Source organism: Mizuhopecten yessoensis, unplaced genomic scaffold, assembly GCF_002113885.1.
Source record: "Mizuhopecten yessoensis strain PY_sf001 unplaced genomic scaffold, ASM211388v2 scaffold3229, whole genome shotgun sequence".
NCBI lineage: Eukaryota > Metazoa > Mollusca > Bivalvia > Pectinida > Pectinidae > Mizuhopecten > Mizuhopecten yessoensis.
The window spans coordinates 3,172,054-3,199,072 of record NW_018404940.1 but is presented as its reverse complement, the minus strand read 5'-3'; the positions used below and the strand labels follow the sequence as shown (position 1 = coordinate 3,199,072).

Here is a 27,019-nt window from a genome sequence, read left to right as displayed (position 1 = left end):
TCAATTTCTACAGCATTTCACCTTTCTGTATGCCTTCGGTCCTCTCCCATACATTCGTCTGAATTGATTTTGCCTCCAACACAAATATGGTGTCACCATTCCTCAAAACAAAGCAGTAATACCACTCAAAGAAAAAATTGCTTTATGTCAAACTTGTCATTATGTTGTGGACCTATGATTTCGTGGCTGAAGATTACACGGCCCCAGGATCATTAAAATATCCTGAGTCAAACATTCTCTTAACTTTTGACCTAGCCAATGGCAAATAACGTCATGAAAAGTGCGACATACATGATTGGCTAAGCAAAAAATTTAGTTTAATTTTGTTTCATAACCCTGGGGCCTGGTGATTTACCCTCATCAAAAACTGCTTTGTGGACCTTTCCAGTCATTTCTACGTCAAGAAAATTGAATCAGAAGGCAGAGAACTAAGTATCTGATCATCGTCCAAATTTCTATCTAAATCACAAATTACTGCATTTGATGCTCTCCTGCCAGCTAAATGAAGAAAGCTGGACTACTGTCTCGCTCTCTACAATTATCATTATGCAAGGAAAGAGCAGAACAAAGAAAACATGATGCAGCAACATGGTACGGTCACTGTAATTAAAAATAATCCCTCTTTACTATAAACTCTACATGTAAGGTGGCGTAAAGTAAATCAGGATCTGATTTGAAAAGATGGTGCAGCAAAATACATGTTCCCAAAAACAACACCCTCACATAAAATGATCGCAGTATGATTTATATACACTGTAGTTGTTTAAATTGAAGATCTTTCATATTTCTCCAATGTGAAGCAATCCGCGTAAAAACATGCAGAACAAAAATATATATATCGTGATTGATTAATTTTATTAGAAATGAAACCACACATTTCAGTCTTTCAAGATTAAGAACATAACAAATATCATTGGTTTGATAATGACAAGCAGTATATTCAGTAACAACATATAATTAATGACAGTGACATCTACACAGAGAAATAAAATGTAAAAAAAAATATATATAAAATTTGTATAATGGATGGAATCGTTGAATTTGGCAACAAAATAAATAAATTGAAAGGGAAATAATACACTACAGACAAAAACTCTAAAACAAATGTAAGACTGAGTTTAACCTTTACACCCCTATGTGTCTTTAGTAGACTCTGCCTTGCATTGATCATGATGAGTCCATTATAGTTTACAGGGTGAAAGGTTTATGGTAACTGCACTATAGTCATTACCTTATTCTCCATTTTTAATTACCATACTGATTCATATTTCGCAATACCTGAAAACACCTACCAAATATGACGTCAAAATGTCACAAAATCTCCCTTAGTTTGCCTATTTTACATCTAATATTTATTTTCTTGATACTCTAGACAACAGTTTGAGCAGAAAGAACTACAGAATTGTGTAAACTATAGAAGCAAATCCTTTTTTCTGCCTTTTAACCTTAAAGTTTTCCACACACATTTTACATGCGAGTACAAACCAGATGAATTTTCGTGTTACTGTAAATCTCACCTAAAGAAGATGTCCGTAAAATATGCTGATGTTTTCTTTTTGAAAGAACCAATTGGCAGGGGTACCGATTTATGACTGCATAAAACCTTTCATGACAAGCATGAGTTTTTCGTATTGATGCAAATAAAATGCAAGAAAAATGTGTTCATGTTTGAACCGTGTTCTTCTCGCCCTTTGATTTCATCCACACAAAGTTGTCTTCAACAACAAAGTTTCTAGATCTACAAGATAGGTACAATTCCTGAATCAAAGTATTTTCGTCTGAAGTGACAAAACTCTAATGTTCATATAGAATTGACTATCATTTCTGGAGCTGCAATCAAGAGTAGCTCTTGCTATTTAACTGGTCTTTATAGCTGCAATCTAAGAGATTACTCAACAAGTACAAGTACCAATGAGGGCGCTAGAACTTTCTAAAACTCAGAATTAAAAGGATTACTTAAGTCGAACATGATTCCATCCATCAAAATACACTGAAAACTATATCACTTGCTGTTAACAGGAGATTCAGCTGTGTATATAATGCAAAACATCAACATTTACTCTAACAACAAATCAAGAAAAATCAAAATGTTGTCGACAGGTTCTGCATCAAGCTTACACAAAACAAAAATAATGTTTCTGCTTTTGTGCCAACCTAAAAATTCTGTGTTGGTTTTTTTTTTGAAAGTTCTATCCAGGGAAAATAATTATATAATCTTACCATTGGTTTTATCGTTTTGAAAAGAAACTAAGGCATCTTCACTAACAAAAATGTTGATGATTTTTATAAGCTTGGATTATGTGTCACTTCTTGCTGTTTACCGTTTGACCATTTTTACCAATTCACCCCTGAAGACACATGCTCCATTCATGAAGTGAATTAAGAGTACATAAGAGATTATCTCTGGGTATCCAAAGATGACACACATTTCGTAGTAAGTATAAATTTTGAAAAAATAATTAATAAAGAAAATTATTTGCAAATTTCCACACTTGAAAATAAATAATGAAAGTTTCATTCAAGATAAGTTTTGAACAGAAAGGCAACAATCTTGATGCATAAATATTATCCACATTTTGGTTCACACATACACGCGAAACTGTATATACAATACGTCACATCATGAATGGAAAACAATGAAAACATGGAAAAGAACTGCAAGAGGTTACTGGTATTACTCTGTTCTATCTCTAACTCTGAATCCTTTACAGTTACTGTACACTGGAGAATTTTTCCCCAGTCAAACTTTAGCCCTTTGCCAGAATAATCCATATTGTGTGCCCAGTGTTAATTTTGCCCTTCACATTTAATTACTATACATATCACGTTGTTTACTGATGTTGGCTGTAATGATAAATTAATCCTCATTACATCAGGCGAAAAAAGCGAAAATTTAACTGCAGCGAAAATTTCCCGGTACACAGTATTTACAATGTGGACACAGTGATAACAAATAATTAGCAATAAATATAATCAACAACTGAGGTCAATTCAACCTTTACACACATTCAAACTCATGCAAATTCATACACAACCATGGTCAAGATTTCAGAATATTTTGTCAAGTGAATCTATTTTAAATGATATTTGATTGAAAAAATTGTTTTCACTTTTAATTCACTTTTAATTCATCCCACTGGAGAACTTAAGTACATATAAGTAAAGGTCTTATATTTTAACTGTTAAAAAGTTAAGACGCCTCAATTGGTGGGGGAAACTGATCACGAACGGGATTTTGTAATACATGTATTATAACCAGCAATGGTTGTGAAATACTGCGAAACTGAAAATCTTCGCATGTTGAAATGTTCGCGTTGTGACTCGTACAACTGATCGCAGTGTGGAAATGGATCTTAAAATTATATGTTCTATATTTCCATAGTCTATAAATAAATATGTGCATGTATTTGTGTGTAGATATTTTTGCACTATTTTACTCAACGCAAAAAAAGCAATCATTCACACAGTGAAATCCCCCTTTACTAGACCTGAGGACAATATTTAAACAACTTTTTTGTTTGAAATGTTTTATAAAATGGAGGATTAGAAAAGATGCTGTACTTGACCCTTTCACCCCTAGGTAACTTTAGTAGACTCTACCGTACATTGATCTGGATGAGTACTAGTCCATTATGGTCTACAGTGGTGAAAGGGTTAAGCTTAAAACATTACTCTCTCTTCTCTTGATTGATATGACTAATGGTCTTAACATTTCATTAACAATTGTTACTATTCATAGAACTTTTACACAAAATGTTTACCCCTTTTCAGCATTTAGGTTGTTATTTAATGATCTACCGTCCTCACATTTCAACTTATGGAAATGGATATTGCAATATCCAAGTGTAATATTACTCCAACAAATACCCACCTTGTCTTGAGGGTAATAGATCGGATAATTCATCAGAATTAGGTGGGACTTTGCTCAATCACAGAAACACTTGTTTGTCAAAGATGACATAAATCTTAGCATCTCCCAACAAACCAGGGAAATACCCCTATCTGAATAAAATCTCTCTTCCAACTCACATGCTAACATTAATAATGTATATTTGTACAAAATCAGACATTATATATAAAGTACAGAAATTCATGACACTAATGCTACATCACAAGTAAAATGATTGACAATTAGGTTCAAAATTGACAAAGGAAATAGTACTCAGTACATGTCCATTGTTATTTTAAATCATAAGGAACGTTAAAAAAATGCCATTGGAAATTTTGTCATAAATAATAAAATTTCACATTAACCAAAATTTCTTTATGTTGAGATTTAAAGTCATTCAGAAACAACATTGACATCAAAAGCCATCATGTTTTATGTAAATATCTGGAAAAAAATCATTATCGCAATAAAAATGCTGAAATGTAGCCAAAAAGGACTGAAAAGATTTAACTTTAAGATTTTAACTCATTCACCCCTGAAATTTCATAATGAACTATTCCAACCTTTGAATTGGAAGAGTTCAAATGTGTCTTCAGGGGTGAATGAGTTAAGTCTGGAGCCCTCATTTCATAGTTAGTATAAGATCTTTTTTATCCTGCCTAGAGAGAAACAACATATTTTTCCTGTAAAAGAATCATGCATACTGGTAATAGATTTTTTTGTAAACGTTACACATTGAGGCATGAGATTTTTTTCCATTTACGATATATGGACCACAGGCTCCAAAAGAAGAAGGTATTACCCAGTACCTGAAATTCATTGCTACAGCATCCAATTCTATAATTCTACACGAATCAATTTGCATTACTAATACATCTGTACTTGTCAATGAAAATTGTTGAAAAATGTAAGAATCACAATCTCCAGAAGATCACAACACTAGTTTTGATGATATGATAATAATATCTACCCTAATCATCCATATTTTTTTTCCAAGTAGATAGAAATACAGTTCAGCTCACCACCCATTTCAGAAGGGTCGAGAAATGTTGCACAAACATAAATAGTTTAATTATAAACAGCACAACAGCTGCTGTATATAGTCACTGTAACACAGAATCTATACTTGGGTCCGGCTTCTTCCTGTACAAAAATAAAATAAAAAATCTTTATGAATCTTTATTTTGAGAATACACAAAACAGTCTTATTCAGAAACATGAACTTTAAACAAATCAGCATTTTTTTGGCAAAAATGGCTTTAACAAGATTCTCAAACTACAAAGAAATCATAATTGGGGAAAAAATGAAACTTCAAGTTGTATGTAAATTCCTTGTCACAGAGATTACGTTGTATTTTTATTTTAGCATGTCAAAGGTCAAATTGCATTGCATCACCTATGTCAGAGGTCACCATATGAAAAATCATAGATGCACCAACACTTAAGTCTTACTTCAAGTTTGGTATATTTACTTATACTTAATATGCAGAAATAATACTCAAATGTGGGGAAGCATGATAGCATTCCAGTAAATATTAAGCATACTTCTTTGAGCTCTTGGGTCGATTGCCAGTTTTGGGTCGTTCAGATTTGGGTCGAGACATCTTGGATGATTTAGATCGTAGGGCTTGCTCTGCCCCCTCAGCAGTGTAAGCGAGATAAACATTGGATAGGTCTGGCTCCTGGAACTGTAAGACACCAAACATGGTTAATATACCATAGAATTTCTACTTTTTTGACAATCGTTGTTGTAATGGAGGATATTTTTCATTGAATAGTAAAGTAACTCTTTTTTTTTTAACATTCTTTTTAAAATGTCACAATTCAAGAAATTCATATATTTGACACACTGCCTAGGTCCCTAGAATTATAATATACCACTTCTAAGAATGTCCCAATAGAAATAAATATTATTTATAAACTTACGTCACAAATAGTGACATGAATCCATATCTATAGAATGCCACGTTTATATAACATGAACAATTTTATGCTCCAGGTAATCACATGCTACACCAATAATGAATACTATATCAATAAGAAACATTTGCCATTTGACATGAAATATCTGTCGTTCAAATGGATGAAAGGTTGAAGAGCAAAGAAGAAGAATGGATGGTGAACAAGCAGGGCTCCTAACACTGGAATTCCTCAATTAGATGTTGGAAAAAGAAACACAATTTATACACAGGGAAAAATATTTTGCCCTTCACCAGTATAAACTGATGTTTGCCAAGTGTTAATTTCCTCATTTCCTCACTTGTTTTTGTAGGTAATCAGTTCATCCACGAATTCATATAGTTCCACAAAGTAAATACAAGTTTGACATAAAGCAATTCTCCATTAGAGTTGGTACTCGTAATCCACAAATGCATGTACCCACAAAATGGTGTTTTGTCGGAAAACCATGAAATTTGTGCTCTTCAAAAATATCTGATTTCACAGTTTTTATCAAATTTTGTCATCATGATGATTTTGCCTTCATTACCAAGTGGAAAATATGAATGTCAAACTAGAGGGCTTATTTCCAGATGTACATTATGTAATTGCCCCTAGCTAGTCCCTACCCGATCCTTCTCCTTGTCCGGTTGGGGCGTCTGTTTCCTCATGTTGTTCCCTGTGTAGGCCACACACTTGAGCTGCCACTCCCCAATGTCATCATTCCAGTGGACATGGTCCTCTATCATTTCCTTTAACACACAAGGATTATCATAAGCTTGGCCAACATGAATCTTCCAAGAGGTTTACTGCTATCAAGACAAGCTATACCAGATATCCTTGTACAAATTTAATACACTGATATATGCAGTGATCTTCTGTTGGCATGCAGTGCATAAAACATCTTTAGTACCTGACCATGTTAATTAGCTTCTTCTAAAGCCAAAATAACTAAAACAAATTTGTGTTGACAATTGACAGAAAAAGTTTCTTGCCAAAATAATCATTGGCAGTATGTATATTTTACATTAAAATTGTATGTGAGGTCATGACAAAGTGTAAAAAGAGGCAATTTTAAAATGCCCTTGCTATTTGAAGTCAAACCTATATGTTTTCTCTTGAGGATGCTGCATGATGTAGATTCTCAAGAACAGAATCCCTGTTTCAACAGGGAAGATTTAAAGGTGACCTATCATCAGTAACAGCGCTGATGTCATTGTTATTGTATAGTTTTGTATGACAACAAAAGGACAAGCTATTCATTTAATTTAAAATGAAAGAAAATTTTAGTTAGAAAACCGATCTAATCCTTCCCCACTTGAAAGATGAAAAAATGTTCAACCCAAGGGATAAGATTCTTTAAAGGTTATGCTAAAAAGTAGTTAAAAAAGACTTTTCCAAACTGGCAACGTGGAAAAACTTGTCCGACAGGGGAGATAATTTGAATTAGGGTGACATCTACCTGGTACTCGGCAGGTATAAAGGTGTCAATCAGCGTCATCTGTAATTTAAGTTCTCGGCTGAGTTGGCGAACATTTTCCAGTAAACCTTCCATCTCCCGTTGATGCTCCTGTTGTAAATCGGCTATCTGTAACATATAAATAAAGAACATTTTAGTATGGTGAATGTTTTTAGTATAAGCCACAGAACATTTTTCACAACCAAACATTTATAATATAATAATTTATTATAATATTCACCTCAAAATGGAGATCTATATTCCTTAAGAGCAAACTAGGAAAACAGATCTTGGAGAATGAAATGATGCAGATTCATGAGATTTCCTTTGTTTCCTTTGCATCAATATATTATTATCAGAAAGCTACATTAACAAAAATTAATATTTTTTTGTTTTGTATGTTTGTGATCTATAACTGATTGGTAGTTCACCATGGGTGACTCAAAATATATAATTAAACAATATTAAATCAAGATATTTCACTCTGTTTGTGAAAAAAATAATTGTTGATTTTTTATTTTACTGATATCTACCGTATAGTTTCAAATACAGTCAAGGGAGGTCATGTGATTGGACCATCATAATGTGCACACAAATTTAAATCTAACTGAAATAATTCAAAGTAATTTATAATTACTAGGATACAAAAGGTACAAAAAATTACCTCAGATTTTGCTTGCATAAGCATTGTCCAAACTTTCTTCAACTTCTTGGTTTTGCCTGTGATTTCTTCTTGCAAACAGGAATATTTCTCTTCAATATCAAGTCTTTCTTGCTGAAAACAAAATGAACAATGCAGTTATAATTATATATTGAAAAATAAGACTGTAAAACATTAATTAACTGCACAAAGAGATTATATGATTTGAACAAAGAGATTATATAAAATTAAACAATAAAATCATATGACATCTTTTGAACAATGATGTTATATGTGGACAAACAAGTTATTGTACATGTATTTTAAAATGTAATATTAAAAGGATAAAGCCTGCCAGACCTGCAAATATTAATGCAGCCACAAACATTTTTTGTAAAGGTTTGCCAGATAGCAACATCAAATCACTAGATTTGACCCTATTTCGTAAACAAACAATCGGGAACTCTGCTTGGAACATGATACAAGATAGTATTATCTTGTTTGCATGCTATCTAATAAACAGCTGATAAAGGCAAAAATAAATCTATTAAGAAACACAGGTGGTTTATAGTATCAAATTTTCTACAAACTAGTATCTGCCTACCTCCTTCTCCAGCAGTGCTCTCCTCAGCTCCTCCTCTTTGACCTTACGCTCCTCTAGTTCCATGGCACTCTCCTCTAACATCCTCTCCTGCTCCTCAGCCTTCTCTAGCAGATTCTCCCCACCAACAATGATCTTCTTCTCAATGGCCGCCAACTTCTGGGTCAGCTGGTCTTGTTCATCCCTATTTTACAATTAGTTATTCAAAATCTGAACAAAACCTCCTCTAGCCCCACTTTGAATCTTGACTTACTTTATTCCCAAACAGGGAATAGATTTGTCGCAGTGAGGATTCTTACTTAACTCAAAACCTTAATATCTTTAATATTTTGTTGGTAACCCTTTAATTGATTCCTACTGACATTAAATTAGGGTTTTTGAGGGGTTGCCACATTATGGCAATAAAGCAATGAATTAAGGACATTCTATTCCAAAGAGCGACAAAGTGCAATGCAATACACTGACATCCTGCGGGACACAGGGAAAGTTGGTGGGAATACACGTGTTATCAGGTAAGATATTGGAATACAACATTTTGTTAGATTCGTCAGGATGATGGGATGCAGAGGTTGGATTAGACAGGCTTCATTGCAATACATCGTAAAGACTGTTTTCGCTATTAATCATCAAAACCAAAACATGTTGATAGTATTGATAATGTTTACTACCTTGAAAGATATTAATAAGGGCATACTCCTACTTCATCTTGTGTATACAGATCAGACAAAAGACAAGAATTGAACCTTTTACCTCTTATACTCTTTATGATGCTTGAATATTATCAATGGATGGAAATCTAAGCTACATACAGCAACTTCACAGAATGAATGCTGTAAACCTATGACACATACAGCCAAAGTCTGAGCTACTTACTGGAACTTCTTGAGTTCGGCTTCCTTCACTTCAAGGTCCTCTTTCACCTTGTTCCTGTCCTCCTCTGCCATATCCTTCTTCTCCTCCAACATCTTCCTATCTTCCTCAATCTTCGCCTGGATTTCGGCCATCTTTTCCTTGGAAATTTTCTTTTGACCACCTCCTGCTCCACCACCTAAAAGGCATCAATTTTGTTATAATGGAACATCCCCACAGTTGATCAAAGTGACCACTGACTAATACCGTATACCTGCAAACTTTTGCCTGGTGGAAGGACTTGGGGCGATATGGGTCATTTTTGGCCTCATATGAAGTAAAACTTTCAACTTGAATTTACTTACAAATTTCTGTTATAAACATCTATTGGTAAATTGGGGCTATCATTCTTGATGCAGATTTTTCCAATGCGCAATGCGTAGATGCCCTACCATAGCAACAAATGTGTTGCTATGCAGAAATAGCCAAAATATGGTGTTTTGGAACAGTTAGTCTGCAGAAATGAAAGCCTCTGCATGTGACAATCAAAAATTCCTTTCTATGTGTGACAATGTTTAAGCATGTCAAATATTTATTTGTTTGTTGCATGCAGAGGCTTTCAAATATTTAAGAGTGTTTAGTTAATTTCCTTCAAAATGGCCAATTTTCAACGAAATAGCGCACAACAGACAGTATTCACGCAATTTATTATGAAAATGTGGCTTTATGTCTCTCTTTGTAATGCCATATCTCCTAAACCAGTTGTCGGATGACTTTTAAATTTCATATTTGCGTACTTTATTTATTCAAGATGACGAATAAAACAAGTAATTCTTAATCCCTGATGAGGCCGGAAACGCCCCTGAACGCCGCACTCCCCTGTCCTTCACTGGTAAAATCTATATTCGTCCAGTATTAATTTTGTCCTTGAAAGTACTTGCTATATTGGGTATGCTGCTCACTGTCATGATAAATTTACCTTTTTTATGGAAGTCAAAAGATAAACTGCACTGAACATTTCTGGCTACAGTGTACACAGTACTATGATACAAGAAACAGGTCTAATGTCAGTTCTGTCTTGTAATTCAATTTTTACCTACAACTTATATGTTGTTGTTTTCTTTTCATTTTTGTAAAAAAAAATAAAAAATGTCTCATTACTCCACACAGCTTCAGGTAATAAATGAAATTTTTAAGTCATTCACTCCAGCAAATTCAACCACGGCTAAATCCAAATCACAATCTGAGAGAGTGTCGGGTATTTTTAAATCATAGCCTTTCTTCCCTGTTACAGTTTCATATGTTAACATTTATTAAGCAATCTTCCCCAAATTATCTAATCTCTGTAACAGCTCCAGGTATTCTCTAGATTAATCTTTATAAAGTTGAAACAGTTTCAAATCTATTAACTGAAGATTTAAAGATCAACATTTATATGAACATGAATGATAACAGTACAAGTAATTTCATATAAACATATGTCTTGAATTCAAATTTCAAAATAGCACTCCTTCCATGTATGTATTCCTCTTGCACATATATATACAGAAAATCTGCAATATAATTAATGCCCCTCATTTCATTTGCATACCTCCAACATAATCCAATATTTATTTCTTTATCTCCTTCAATATATCATCAAACTTCATTATAATGCCAAAAGTTTGTTTACAAGTTGTGGCAGTATAATGATAATACCCTACCTTTCTTTTTCTTCCCCTTCTTCCTTCTTGTCCTGCCTTCCCCGGGCTCCCCTTCTTCATCTGTTGATTCTTCCTCACTACCACTGCCCTCGTAATCCGAACCTAAAACAAGTGTAAGTTATAAAGGTTCATGCAAATATGAATAAATGTAAATTTCTTCTTTAGACTTTCTTAAAACCAAAAGGTCTATGGAATGTTTTCTAAACTATCAGCATTGACAGAAAATACAAACCCTCGGCCAGCTGTTTCCGGAGCTCTTCAATCTCCTTCTGGAACTGTCTCAGCAGGGCATCCTTGGGGTCCTCATTGATCTTAGCACTGTTCTTGATGTTCTTGGCACGGTTCGCGTAACGCAGAGTGCTGATGGACTCATCATAGTTGTAATCAGCAGGCCCTATATTAGCAACCTGGATAGTAAAGAGTAAAATAATGATTTTGCTTTCAAAGTAACAAAACGAAAGTGCCTAAAAAGATAGGTAGAATGTTTTTGGAAATATATTTTTTATTTGCTAATTAATCTCAATCTGCCTTTGAGTCTTTTGTTCATAAACAAATAATTACAACTGAAATCTATCCTTTGGTAGTTCTGTCCACAAGTTAATTTTTCCTGACATTCAAATTAGAGATTAACATTATTCTACAGCTGGTGAATACATTGTGTAGATAACACCACATACCATAGCAGTTTTGGAGTTGCCGCCCAGTGAATCTTGTAACAGACGAGTGAGTTTGGAGTTTCTGTATGGAATGTGAGTACTCTTTCCGTCCACCAAGGATGAGATGACGTTGCCGAGGGTTGACAGAGACAAGTTGATCTTAGTGGCTTCCTTCAGTCTCTGTCCTGTTGCTCCAGTCTTTGCCTGTCGCTCTGATCCCTGAATACAAATTACAAATCTAATTCAAATGCATTTACAAATCAATTGTTTTTGTTGTTGTTGTTGTTGGGGGGNGTTCGTTTATTTTTTAAATCAAATGTATATTTTGCTATATTAATAATTTAGATAATCAGATTTATGTTTAATAAATCATAGTATCATTATGAAGAAAAAAATTGCAAACAATTTGCAGTGTTGATGCCAAATATTACGAATTTTTGTTTATCTTGCGAAATATCTTCACTATACTTCAAATCCTGCCTGACAAAGATATTTTAATAATGACATTTTTTTTTTTTTTTTTAATTATCTTAATTTCTGCTTTAAATCCTTATTCATAGTATCCTGGAATGAGAAAATGACTTACAGCCAAATCCACAAGATGAAGTTTGCCAGCACGCACATGCTGTTTGCCGTCCGGTCCTTTCTCACTACATTCGATGGTCACGGTGAAGATGGCATGCGACCGGGAACTGTGTAGGTTCATGTTGGTGGCCCCAACTACCCCTGGAATGGTTATAAAGGCAAGTCTCATTATATTTTTAGCCAAGGCTTATTATATATTTTAACATTTTATGGTTTTCTTGTAGATATTGCAGTTTATATTTTTTGTTTCATGTCAAGAACTAATATGCAGAAAAAGTCAAATATCATTATTGAATACATTTTCGAACATTTCATGATTCCCAGCACATGACCAGTTAGAGTTTGCAGAGGCTGTTTACAAACCTGTTGATATTGGTGTATATATATATACACACTAAGATCTAATAAGTAGAAAGGTCAAATATCATGATTGAACACAGCGTTAGCTTCAAGGGTGATCAAAGCCTACAACACCTCGATCAGTAGCCTGATAGTCTACTGACAGAAACCAGTGTCAATATTCAGCCACGGTCACAAACTTACTGTTTTTGTTTCCAATGGTCATGATTCTGTCCATGTCGTCGGCATTGTTTACCACGAAGTTGGACAGATCTTTGACGTACACTCCCACATCTGGCCTCTCTTTCACCTACACAAAAACCAAAGGCTATTCAGCAGGAGGAAAGTAGACCTGCTTTTATCATAAAAACATAATTCATGCTAAGTTGGTGCACTATCAATAATAAACAAGACTAATTAATTTAGCCAATGTAAACCAAACAATTTTATAAATCAATAATTAACTTTAATGTTTTCCTGTGTCTAATATGACTGTGTCCTGGGTTAATATATATTTTTCTCAGGTTAACAAAACCAGTTACTGACCTAAACAAAAGTTCAAATTTGATGTTGCTATTACACATTATTTTCTGAAACCATGACACCATATCCCTACCTCTAGTTTTTGATGCTGGTCCTTTCCAAGCAAATCTCGTACTTCTTCATTGTAGATTTCCAAGTATGATACTCTCACCAAAAATCTGTAAAATAGCAAATCAATGTAATATTTCCGTACTGGCTTTTCACAACAATACGTCTTTAAAAGTACTTAACACTCAACACACCAACATACCATACCTTCATTGGCAGGCAATACAACAGAACCTAAGACTGAGCAAGATTATGAAGTAAGGTAAGTATTAGTATCCTTATAAAACTTGCTGAAAACGATTATGAAAAGTTCTTTTTACACAACCAATAAGAGTTTCTATGTGATGTTTCCATGACTAGTACGGTATGTTCACTGTCACCTTCATCAGACAAATGACCAGTGAAGCGTAGCTGAATCGAGTCATTTCGGTACATATATAACAACTATTGTACATAACCTTACAGCATAGCTGAATCAACATCGATTTTGTGGACAAATTGTATACATTTTACTCCTTTGTGTGCATACGCTTCACTGATCATTTTCTGATGAAGGTGAGTGTCCATACCGTACTAGTCATCGAATCTCATAGAAACTTTTATTGGTTGTGTAGAAAGAAGAAAATTTTTAGAAATGCTGAAAACGATATCAATTAACAGTGTAAACTTTCTCCTTTTTCTTTGAATTTAATCCATAATTACCTTGTGTCACCTTCTGCTTTGGCTATATGACCAAATATGTGGGCAAAGGAATTAGGTATGATTCCTCGGAGCTCCGGTACAGTCCGCACACCCTCCATGGTAAAGGTTTTCCCAGTTCCTGTTTGTCCGTATGCAAAAATTGTGCCTGAAAGCGAAATAACAATTATTTATAAAAAAAATAAAGATATTGATTTCACATCAAAATATATCTTCAGTCTTCCAATTAGTCACCAATTCAGTCTTGTCTTTCCCTACTGTTTGTAGTGAAGTATACTGGAAAAGATTATAGACCAAATAGTTTGTACTAAAGGGCTAATCCAGATATGAATTTATATATGGGTGGGAGTGAGAAGATACCTATAGTATATTATCAGAGTGGAGGGGTTTTAATCACTGTTACCATTTGTAAAGTAATGATTATTATACCTCTACTGAGGTTTCCCTATATAAAAACAATACGATAAAATCTGCTATTTCCCTTAAATCACTTCAATCTCTCCATCTAAGAGCTGCTCCCTCCCCAAATTAGGATTACTCCCTGCAAAAAAGGACTACTTCCTGCCAGAAAGAGGACTACCCCCTCATGAATATTTGTAGGCGGAGCTTAAAAGATTTCAACCAATGAAAACATTGGTAGGTGGGGCCTTATCCGTGACGCTCGCGACGTCACATTTTCAGAACCAAATGACAACAGTGAAAATAGCTACCGATGAAGGCCGTTTTGTTGTTGTAAAGATGAGTTACAGCAGATTTTGGCCGCTAAATGTAGCTTAAATACAAAAGCTGTTATAAAGACTGCAGCGAATTCACTTCAAACTTATTTGACAAAACGGAATGCCGGAAGCGTCGACGAGTAGGGTAGCGCAAGCTTTTTTAAAAAAAATGGATGGGACTAGATCTAGATATGGTAGGAAAACAAAGGTGACTATATATGAGATACAGTCTATAAAAAACGCTTCTTGAATGCTAAAACTGAAGACATCATCAACGACAATGCATACAGTACTTCCAATTGTATTTTTTTCTCTCTCAGTCTTTGAAATTGTAAAAGGAAATGAATAAATAAATTCATTTGTTAAAGTGCCTTTACTGGGTGAATAATTTGTTTCGTTATAATAAAACAGTTATAGAATGGGTAATTCGGGAAATAGCAAATTTATGGTCACCCTCGGGAAATAGTTTTTCACCTCGGGGGACCATAAATGTGCTATTTCCCTCATACCCATTCTATAACTGTATACTATTCGCTGATAAGTTTCCAAACTAGGTTTCTTTTCTGTTGTTCCATGTAATAATATTATAAAATCATTTAAGTCATCTGAAATAATTGACGTTAAATGTAAACCGGTATATATCTCACTAATTTTTTTACAGTAATTTTGATTTACAGTACTATTGTAGCCTTCAATGCAAGTCCACAGTCCACCATGGGTCTGACTGTAAAATGTAAATCCCACTAAAAGTAAGTGTTTTACAATAATTTTGATTTACAGTACTAGCTTAGCCTTCGAGTACACAGTCCATGATGTGTCTTGACTGTAAAATGTATGTCTCATAATCATTAAAAATAAGTATTTTACAGTATTTTTGATTCACAAGAGAACAGTTTACCATTGTAGCCTTCCAGTCCACAGTCCACAATGGGTCTGTCTGTAAAATGTTTATCTCATTAAAAAGAAGTGTTTTACAGTAATTTTGATTAAAAGAGAACAGTTTACCATTTTAGCCTTCGAGTAAACACTCCATGATGTGTCTTGGCTGTAAAATGTATGTCTAACTAAAACCAAGTGTTTTACAGCAATTTCGAATCACAAGACAGTAGCTAGTTTACCATTGTAGCCCTCCAGTACACAATGTGTCTTGGCTGTTAAATGTATATGTCATTCAAAATAAGTATTTTACAGTATTTTTGATTCCCAAAAGAACAGTTTACCATTGTAGCCCTCCAGTACACAGTCCACGATGGGCCTGGCTGTCTTGTTGTACACGTCCACTTGTTTACAGTTGGGGGCGAACACCGTGTCGAAGGTGAAGGTCTTTGGGGGCTCTCCTTGTGAGGCAGATGGGTTTTTTACCGTCACACTTCCCCTCACCTCATCAACCTAAACATGACACAGTCATTATTTACAAGGCATCATAAACCTATACATAAACCCTGCATCTTGTCAACAGCACCTACTGTATCATGTACTACAAGAAACTTCGTTCTATAACTATGAAATCTATTGTATCGGTATAGTTCTAAATTCACATGAAAATATTTGTGCTTTCTTCATGAGAATATAGATGTCGCTAGATTGATATAAAAATACAATGTAGTAGACATTGAACTTGACCTTGACTACAACATTCTTGATAACAAGTTTGTTCAAGCTATACTCCTACTATATACTATTGTATGGTGGATAACATTCAGATTACTTTAAAAATGAAGACCAATGCAAGGTAGCAGAGTACAGTAGAAATGGCTTGATCCTAAAAATAAAGGGCATGTCTCAGATAAACACGGATAGCCCATTTATCCTGCACAACACACCTACATATATATATATATTTATAAACTACATTTTGAAAACATGTTTTTTAAAAGATTTCCCTCAGATTTGGGACTTGTGAAAACCATGGTTAAAAAATGCCAAAAAACATGATTTTTAACCCAAAATTTTACCCACGCAAGTAGTACTTTTTTTCTTAAAACCTGTCTGAAAATGAATATCACCTACTCGGTAACAGAAATGCTCACGTTTTAGCATAGGTCGTTCAACTGGATTTTTCACAATATTTACACATGTGCTGAGTACAAAAATAGACTACATGAAAAGCTAGCTTTTGTTGTGTCGACACAGATTTGTTCTTTTTAAATGTCCACTTTATCATGTATAAGCCAATTGTAGTGCTGATTTTTTTTAAAAACTTTGATACATGTAATATTACATGGGTTATTCATTGTACAAAAATATCACCCATGGCCACCGTACGCTACTGTACACTGCAACCCACGGTTTAAAACTTCCAGAGATACCAATGTGGAAGATCTCCATCCATTGGGTTTTTCAATGTGGAGATTAAGTATGAAGATATTGTACCAACTTATCATTTTAAAACATTTCATCGTCTCTAAATTCTTATGTCATATAACTCTGGCTGGAGAATGTTTCCTGGAAATGACCGTTTTTGTACGAGGTGAACTTCTAATTCCCTTCTTCAGGTCATGTAAACAACAAAATTACATATTCAGTCCTTGAAATTAAACAAAGAAGGCTATACCTCTCAGATCTTTACCAAGTAATAACAGTGTCCATCACTGAAATATGTATACAATTACCTTGACACACATTACACATCCTTGCTTTTCTTCTGTTGAATTCAGCGGCCTACAGCGGACACACACCTGCACATTGTTTGTCTCTGCAGCACTTTTCTTCTCCTACCACAGAAAACAAGGGGTATAACTTTGTGAACAGATCTAAAGCACGGTGCAATCAGCCTTAAACCCTGATATAGTAAGTTAATAGACCATTCGTGTATCTGTGACTCAAAAGTTGTTACACAAATCAGATTAATAGAATTTACTATTCCTGTGTGATATATATATAGACAGAAAAATCTCAAAGGCGAGGTTTTTGAAGTTAAGCATGAGGCTTGTAATGGCGGATTATCTCTCTCCCATGATTTCCAATTGTAAAAATGTGCTGTAAAATAATGGTAAACCCAATGCACTAGTGCAAGCCATTGTTAGGACAGGAATTAATGCAGGAATAAAAATTTAGTATCATAATTGTCTTGAAATAGGGGAAGATATAAGCTATAGGTGCATAATTCGTCGGCAGGAAGGGGGTTCGCAGGCCGGAGCCATGGAGATATCTAGTAAGACATGGGGGCATGAATGACAAGCGGGGTAAAATATTTTGCTCAAAAATACAACACAGTGCCATGCCTCGACCCCACAACCCTTTTGTCACGAGCCCGGCGTCCTATCACTAGACTATACTGTGCCTCCAAAATAATGATCAAATCAAGACATTTTATTTTTCTCATTATTTAATGCTTTTAATGTAAGTACTGGAAAACATTTACGATCAGCTAACACTCAGTTTTGCAAATTTTATGCTCAAACAACTGGTATGCGTGGATTAAAATGGCTTGATTTCACCAGATTTGCAAAAACAAACAAGGTAAATTATTAAAATTGTTAATTTCTAATGTGTTCAAATAAATTTTCTTGAGATAGTTTAGAACATACTTTACTTCTTTATTTACAGAAAAAAATAATAAGTAATTAACAATTAATCTAGGTTAGGTTCCGTTTACTCCAACAAAGTTCACATTTCATTGTTTTAAAACATACATGTATAGATCGTGTTACAAATCTAGACCAAAGAGGAAACTTAATTACCATTTTTTTGCTATCTTAACATTTTTTGTTTTAAGTAATGTCTAAATTTAACTTCATTATTCAAAATTGTGTTTATGCTTACAACTAACATGAAACACAGCTACTACATGTAATCACTATTTATAGATGAAATGTGCTGGAGTGGTTCCAAAGTTCCTCTACTTTATTAGTTTTAATATATTAAAAGATATACTAATATCACTTTTTTTCTTAAGTTTGATAAAATAAATGCATTATGCTTTATAGGAATTTATTCATTATTTCAATTATCATTGTAAACATCATATGCAAATCTTTTTAATAAAAAAATAATGTAAAACCTTATTGTCTTATATGATTTTACTTTTTTTACTGACATTGCACTCCGATTCTGTAAACTATATACTGTACTGCAGTATAGCTGATTTAACAGAAAAAAATGCTCAAAAGTTCTGGTTATTAGGTTATACTGTACCTTATTAACACATATTTCATTTAAATGTGTCAGAAAAAGTGGTTCTGGCATTATAACTGTCAAATATATTGCATGGTCATGATCAAGAACGTCTAATGCCAGCAGTACTGTACAGTCACACTAAAATACGCCATAGATACGCCATAGGAGTTTTTGTACGCCATAGCAAAATTTTAGTGTACTGTATTTTAATGGTAATGAGATTTCTAATTTAAGATGCATCCAGAATTTTCAGTAGCATCCCATCTACAATTGGTCATGTGATTTATTATGAAATGTGTTGATGGAACCAATGATATTAACCAAACCAAAAATCGTATATACTTACAGGCATTTTGCCGATTTCTTTATGAAACACTACCTATGATCTTGTGCGATGTCTTGTCGGCTGTCATTCCAAAATATTTGAGAAATACGGACTTTCTGAAATACAATTATCTCATTGGTCAAAATTATTTTGGGGATTCGGCTTCTCTCGGACTTTTATATTTGACTTCGAAAGATTCCAATCCTTCCGAAAATAAAAAATGGCAGCGCCCAGGTTCTAAGAAGGTAAATACAACGCCACAATCAATCTATTTAACTAGTTAGCTGTATCTGCAGTTGTCACGCTGTGCATAGGTTACTGTATACTCTTATTTCGACCCCAACTGACGTAACTTAAAATTAAAATGCTATAGACATATGACCTCTATTCATAATAAGTTGAGTTGGAGTCGTCTAGGTTTGCGGTTAGGCAACAAGTTGAAGTACAGAGATTCTTTCCTGCCAATGCATATCATTTACATATACATGTTTATCACATTCAGTGCGTAGATTGAACCTTACCTGTAAATGTCTGTTTGGTAGGACAGGGACTGGGCAAACGATGCTTATAATATCGAATAGCTTGTGTCATGTGTCCTGTACGTATACAGACCAAGGTCAGTTTCAAAATTCACACCAGAATTAAAATCTTTGACTCGACAAAGGGACGTTGTGAGTCTTTCTTAGAGATAGGTAAACGTGACATCAGCCAATTTAAGATGAGTCAAATAGACAGATTAGCTAAGTCAGTGGATGAGCACTATATTCAAGCTTATGTAACATGGCCAGGATTCGAACCTGCGTCCTCAAACTCTAAAGAGAAGCCCTGCCAATTTAGCTACCTGTTCGCAGGCAATCCATCCAATCCATTTCTGCTACAGTCCTCCCTACCTTATTCTAAGTCTTCGCCGCAAAGACATCACTATTTACATCGCAGGCTAGGGCATCGGACCCCTTGTCAAGCATTCACCCAGTACTTGAAAGAAGAGTTTGTCACAGGCACCACTGTAACAGGAAATTAAAACCCATGACCCTCTGAACTTTAGACGGACGATTGTCTTAGTCAAGATTCACTACACTTAAATGAATTAAATTATACATAGATGGGGAAGCGTATGGTACCCTCGAGCTCATAGCAAATAAAGCAGACATTTGACTTTTGATAGTGTGGGTTTGTTACCGCTATTTCTCAAGAAGTACCAGAGGGATCTTTCTCAAATTTTATATGTAGGTTCCCCTTGGTCCTAAGCTGTGCAGGGCATTTTTTTGAGACTGATCGGATAAACAACATGGCCGACAGGCAGCCATCTTTGATTTTGATATTGAAAGTTTGTTATCGCTATTTCTCAAGAAGTACTAGAGGGATCTTTCTCAAATTTTATATGTAGATTCCCCTTGATCCCTAGTTGTGTATGTTATATTTTGAGACTGATCATAAAAGCAAAATGGATTAAAAGAAGAACTAAACAGATCTTTCTCATATTGCAATGATCGATTCTATTTCTTTCACATTAAGTACTGTACTAGTAAATATGTGAAATGACAAACCCACTTTGAAGGTTGGCTTTCATACACATCGGTATTAAGTTTAGATCAAAAGTTACCTCAAAGTGCATTTACTGTTAACATGACTCGATCAAACAGATTAGAGGAAAGAAGAGAAAAGATCACACTGACAAAGAACTAATGAAGATGGTACAAAGGTGGGCGCCAAGATCCCTCTGGGATCTCTTGTTTAGTATGCCATTTCTTTTTTAGTATGCCATCATCTGTCATACATTAGGAAGTGACAGTAAAAAACAGGTTACACTGGAGACAATTCAGTTAAAATTTGGAGAAGCTAAATAAGATCTTAAGAATTGTATTCATCATACACTTTAGCTGATGTTATATGGGTTTTTTTTTTTTCTTCAGCTGTTTATGCACAAAACTAATTCAGCAGAATTTCCTGCCAGGAGCCCCTTGATCTGTTTAACCCTGATATTCATGAGCTATGTGGCCATTCGATGACGAGGCGTCAAAACCAAAGAAGTCATGTGAAACACAGCGACAGCAGCTACAAGACTGCCTACTGATGAGTCCATGTGTGAATAGGGTAAGAACTATAACATCGTCAAACTCTCCTGATCCAAAGATAAACAATAACGTCAAACTCTACTTATCCAAAGATAAAACGATAGCATCAAACTCTCCTGATCCAAATATAAACGATAGCATCAAACTCCCCTGATCCAAAGATAAAATGATAGCATCAACCTCTCCTGATCCAAAGATAAACGATAGCATCAAACTCTCCTGATCCAAAGATAAATGATAGCATCAAACTCTCCTGATCCAAAGATAAACGATATCATCAAACTCTCCTGATCCAAAGATAAACGATAGCATCAAACTCTCCTGATCCAAAGATAAAACAATAGCATCAAACTCTCCTGATCCAAAGATAAACGGTAGTATCAAACTCTCCTGATCCAAAGATAAACAATAGCATCAAACTCTCCTGATCCAAAGATAAACAATAGCATCAAACTCTCCTGATCCAAAGATTAATGATAGCATCAACCACTCCTTATCCAAAGATAAAACGATAGCATCAAACCCTCCTGATCCAAAGATAAATGATAGTATCAAACTCTCCTGATCCAAAGATAAACGGTAGTATCAAACTCTCCTGATCCAAAGATAAACGATAGCATGAAACTCTCCTGATCCAAAGATAAAATGATAGCATGAAACTCTCCTGATCCAAAGATAAACGATAGCATCAACCAATTCTTATCCAAAGATAAAACGATAGCATCAAACTCTCCTTATCCAAAGATAAATGTTAGCTTCAAACTCTCCTCATCCAAAGTTAAAACAATAACATCAAACTTTCCTTATCTAAAGATAAAACAATAACATCAAACTTTCCTTATTTAAAGATAAAACGATAATGTCAAACTTTCCTTATCAAAAGATAAAATGATAGCATCAAACTCTCCTCATCCAAAGATAAACAATAGCATCAAACTCTCCTGATCCAAAGATAAACGATAGCATCAAACTCTCCTGATCCAAAGATAAAATGATAGCATCAAACTCTCCTGATCCAAAGATAAAATGATAGCATCAAACTCTCCTGATCCAAAGATAAAATGATAGCATCAAACTCTCCTGATCCAAAGATAAAATGATAGCATCAAACTCTCCTGATCCAAAGATAAAATGATAGCATCAAACTCTCCTGATCCAAAGATAAAATGATAGCATCAAACTCTCCTGATCCAAAGATAAAATGATAGCATCAAACTCTCCTGATCCAAAGATAAAATGATAGCATCAAACTCTCCTGATCCAAAGATAAAATGATAGCATCAAACTCTCCTGATCCAAAGATAAAATGATAGCATCAAACTCTCCTGATCCAAAGATAAAATGATAGCATCAAACTCTCCTGATCCAAAGATAAAATGATAGCATCAAACTCTCCTGATCCAAAGATAAAATGATAGCATCAAACTCTCCTGATCCAAAGATAAAATGATAGCATCAAACTCTCCTGATCCAAAGATAAAATGATAGCATCAAACTCTCCTGATCCAAAGATAAAATGATAGCATCAAACTCTCCTGATCCAAAGATAAAATGATAGCATCAAACTCTCCTGATCCAAAGATAAAATGATAGCATCAAACTCTCCTGATCCAAAGATAAAATGATAGCATCAAACTCTCCTGATCCAAAGATAAAATGATAGCATCAAACTCTCCTGATCCAAAGATAAAATGATAGCATCAAACTCTCCTGATCCAAAGATAAAATGATAGCATCAAACTCTCCTGATCCAAAGATAAAATGATAGCATCAAACTCTCCTGATCCAAAGATAAAACAATAACATCAAACTCTCCTGATCCAAAGATAAAATGATAGCATCAAACTCTCCTGATCCAAATATAAAATGATAGCATCAAACTCTCCTGATCCAAAGATAAAATGATAGCATCAAACTCTCCTGATCCAAAGATAAACGATAGCATAAAATCTCCAGATCCAAAGATAAACAATAGCATCAAACTCTCCTGATCCAAAGATAAAATGATAGCATCAAACTCTCCTGATCCAAAGATAAAACGATAGCATCAAACTCTCCTGATCCAAAGATAAAACGATAGCATCAAACTCTCCTGATCCAAAGATAAAACGATAGCATCAAACTCTCCTGATCCAAAGATAAAACGATAGCATCAAACTCTCCTGATCCAAAGATAAAACGATAGCATCAAACTCTCCTGATCCAAAGATAAAACGATAGCATCAAACTCTCCTGATCCAAAGATAAAACGATAGCATCAAACTCTCCTGATCCAAAGATAAAACGATAGCATCAAACTCTCCTGATCCAAAGATAAAACGATAGCATCAAACTCTCCTGATCCAAAGATAAAACGATAGCATCAAACTCTCCTGATCCAAAGATAAAACGATAGCATCAAACTCTCCTGATCCAAAGATAAAACGATAGCATCAAACTCTCCTGATCCAAAGATAAAACGATAGCATCAAACTCTCCTGATCCAAAGATAAAACGATAGCATCAAACTCTCCTGATCCAAAGATAAAACGATAGCATCAAACTCTCCTGATCCAAAGATAAAACGATAGCATCAAACTCTCCTGATCCAAAGATAAAACGATAGCATCAAACTCTCCTGATCCAAAGATAAAACGATAGCATCAAACTCTCCTGATCCAAAGATAAAACGATAGCATCAAACTCTCCTGATCCAAAGATAAAACGATAGCATCAAACTCTCCTGATCCAAAGATAAAACGATAGCATCAAACTCTCCTGATCCAAAGATAAAACGATAGCATCAAACTCTCCTGATCCAAAGATAAAACGATAGCATCAAACTCTCCTGATCCAAAGATAAAACGATAGCATCAAACTCTCCTGATCCAAAGATAAAACGATAGCATCAAACTCTCCTGATCCAAAGATAAAACGATAGCATCAAACTCTCCTGATCCAAAGATAAAACGATAGCATCAAACTCTCCTGATCCAAAGATAAAACGATAGCATCAAACTCTCCTGATCCAAAGATAAAACGATAGCATCAAACTCTCCTGATCCAAAGATAAAACGATAGCATCAAACTCTCCTGATCCAAAGATAAAACGATAGCATCAAACTCTCCTGATCCAAAGATAAAACGATAGCATCAAACTCTCCTGATCCAAAGATAAAACGATAGCATCAAACTCTCCTGATCCAAAGATAAAACGATAGCATCAAACTCTCCTGATCCAAAGATAAAACGATAGCATCAAACTCTCCTGATCCAAAGATAAAACGATAGCATCAAACTCTCCTGATCCAAAGATAAAACGATAGCATCAAACTCTCCTGATCCAAAGATAAAATGATAGCATCAAACTCTCCTGATCCAAAGATAAAACGATAGCATCAAACTCTCCTGATCCAAAGATAAACGATAGCATCAAACTCTCCTGATCCAAAGATAAACGATAGCATCAAACTCTCCTGATCCAAAGATAAACGATAGCATCAAACTCTCCTGATCCAAAGATAAACGATAACATCAAACTCTCCTGATCCAAAGATAAACGATAGCATCAAACTCTCCTGATCCAAAGAAAAACGATAGCATCAAACTCTCCTGATCCAAAGATAAACGATAGCATCAAACTCTCCTGATCCAAAGATAAACGATAGCATCAAACTCTCCTGATCCAAAGATAAACGATAGCATCAAACTCTCCTGATCCAAAGATAAACGATAGCATCAAACTCTCCTGATCCAAAGATAAACGATAGCATCAAACTCTCCTGATCCAAAGATAAACGATAGCATCAAACTCTCCTGATCCAAAGATAAACGATAGCATCAAACTCTCCTGATCCAAAGATAAACGATAGCATCAAACTCTCCTGATCCAAAGATAAACGATAGCATCAAACTCTCCTGATCCAAAGATAAACGATAGCATCAAACTCTCCTGATCCAAAGATAAACGATAGCATCAAACTCTCCTGATCCAAAGATAAACGATAGCATCAAACTCTCCTGATCCAAAGATAAACGATAGCATCAAACTCTCCTGATCCAAAGATAAACGATAGCATCAAACTCTCCTGATCCAAAGATAAACGATAGCATCAAACTCTCCTGATCCAAAGATAAACGATAGCATCAAACTCTCCTGATCCAAAGATAAACGATAGCATCAAACTCCTCTTATCCAAAGATAAAACGATAGCATCAAACTCTCCTGATCCAAAGATACATCACAACATCAGCTCCCAATGATTATAAGAATATTTCATGCTCAAGGGTACAGGATAGAGTAATTCCATCTTAGGGGCTTTCATTTAAACCAGAGGCTTACAAATAAATTTGCACAAATTTGAAGATCCAGAGGATGGAATTTCCTATCCTACACCCTTGGGTATGGAAGAGTATTTTGCTTTCTTACCAATCACCAGAATAGGCTCTGAAACCACAAAAAGGTATCTCAATCAATTTTCCAATCACGCTTTCAGAATTAATGTTTCCGATTTTGTAACGTCATGGTGATGTCACATAGGTCAAACGAGGTGTAGGAAAGAAATTTCCTTTTCTTTCCTGCATCGTATTTTTACCCCAGACTGTTCTATGATATACATATTTATCACAAAACTGACTCATTTTATTATGTCATACAGCCATGTCATAAATATGGTATTAAACAGGTATAATAGAACCTAAAGGTGTTCAGGGATTGGTCAAAACCATGGAAACATATTCCTACACCACTACAGGTACAACTACTTTGCACTGCCCAGAACAATAATACTGTGATTGCTGGAGTACTTTGGTTTTGACCTAAGTAAGCTGTTTACACTTAATTTTGTTTACAGTTTTTTTCAATAACCTAACATATACTTAGAATCTTGTATTCATGTCCATATCATATTGAATTTATTAAACTTTTTTAAGTATTTGATATGATACTTGCCTAAAGTCATGTTATTAATGGGGCCGCGGTGGCGAAGTGGTTAAGGCGTCTGACATTCTGCTACCACTAGCCCTCCACCACTGGGTCGCAGGGTTCGAAACCTACGTGGGGCAGTCGCCAGGTACTGGTCTTAGGTCGGTGGATTTTCTCCAGGAACTCCGGCTTTCCTCCTCCACCAAAACCTGACACGTCCTTAAATGACCGTAGCTGTTAATAGGACGTAAAACACAAACAAACCAAATCATTTGATTAAGATCCTCTATTTATTAGGTCACCTGAGACAAAGTCTCAAGTGACCTATTGCGATCGCCTTTTGTCCGACGTTGTCCGTCGTGCGTCCGTAAACAATTTACATTTTCGACTTCTTCTCCAAAACCCCTGAACCAATTTCAATGAAATTTTGCAGAAACCTTCCATGGCCGAAGGTAAAAAAAACAGTGGCCAGTTTGGTCACCAGGGGCCTGAGGGGCGGGGCCAAAAAGGGTCAAATTGACTAAAATTTTAAAAATCATCTACTCAAGACCCAGATATGGTAGAATCAAATACTTTTCTTAGATGGAAGGGTCTTAAGGTGCTTTACCAAATTTGTGAATTTCTTGACCCTGGGGTCTCACGTTTTCCCCTGGGGAGGGGGTAAACTTTACTTTAGTTTATATAGGCAAATCACATTTTGGACCAACATTTGTTTAATTTCCATTGGAAGTAATTCAATTTGGGTTAGTATTATCAGTATCGGATAGCAGTTTGATGGTATGCACATATCAGCTCTGACTGATCCCCCGGGGCTGATGGGTGGGGCCAAAAAGGGTTGAATTGACTGAAATTTCAAAAATCTTCTTCTCAAGAACCAGATATGGTAGAATCAAATACTCTTCATAGATGGAAGGGTCTTAAGGTGCTTTACC

The 27,019-nt window shown here is 35.0% G+C and overlaps 2 protein-coding genes across 3 annotated transcripts in view; one reads left to right on the top strand and one right to left on the bottom strand.

Moving 5' to 3' along the window:
- Positions 1-1,331: 1,331 nt before the first annotated feature.
- LOC110447188 (kinesin-like protein KIF3A) lies at positions 1,332-19,216 on the bottom strand. Of its 2 annotated transcripts, XM_021492720.1 has the most exons (17): positions 19,131-19,216; positions 17,278-17,379; positions 15,886-16,054; positions 13,953-14,097; positions 13,276-13,360; positions 12,864-12,969; positions 12,322-12,461; positions 11,757-11,954; positions 11,312-11,486; positions 11,080-11,181; positions 9,401-9,575; positions 8,531-8,711; positions 7,951-8,061; positions 7,290-7,415; positions 6,457-6,579; positions 5,435-5,577; positions 1,332-5,032 (listed from the first exon to the last, which is right to left on the bottom strand). In XM_021492720.1, the coding sequence occupies exons 1-17, from the start codon at positions 19,134-19,136 to the stop codon at positions 4,993-4,995; spliced, it is 2,127 nt and encodes a 708-aa protein (XP_021348395.1). In that variant the 5' UTR covers positions 19,137-19,216; the 3' UTR covers positions 1,332-4,992. The 2 variants fall into 2 exon arrangements, with proteins under 2 accessions (XP_021348395.1, XP_021348396.1); XM_021492721.1 differs by lacking the exons at positions 15,886-16,054; positions 17,278-17,379; positions 19,131-19,216 and adding an exon at positions 15,784-15,799.
- Positions 19,217-19,277: 61 nt separating this feature from the next.
- Positions 19,278-27,019, top strand: part of LOC110447102 (cytochrome c oxidase assembly factor 5-like) — an 8,999-nt gene continuing 1,257 nt past the window's right edge. Inside the window, exons 1-2 of the mRNA XM_021492554.1 lie at positions 19,278-19,354; positions 21,023-21,203. Coding sequence (XP_021348229.1) covers positions 21,102-21,203 — 102 coding nt within the window. The 5' untranslated portion in view covers positions 19,278-19,354; positions 21,023-21,101. The remainder of the gene's footprint in view (positions 19,355-21,022; positions 21,204-27,019) is intronic.

What these genes read in the sequence shown, in the direction of transcription:
- LOC110447188 (XM_021492720.1), bottom strand. An exon ending in CCGGAAACAGCTGGCCGAGG is followed by an intron (nt 11,182 to 11,311) that starts GTTTGTATTTTC and finishes CACTTGTTTTAG; the next exon opens with GTTCGGATTACGAGGGCAGT. An exon ending in GCCGAACTCAAGAAGTTCCA is followed by an intron (nt 8,712 to 9,400) that starts GTAAGTAGCTCA and finishes ATTGTAAAATAG; the next exon opens with GGATGAACAAGACCAGCTGA.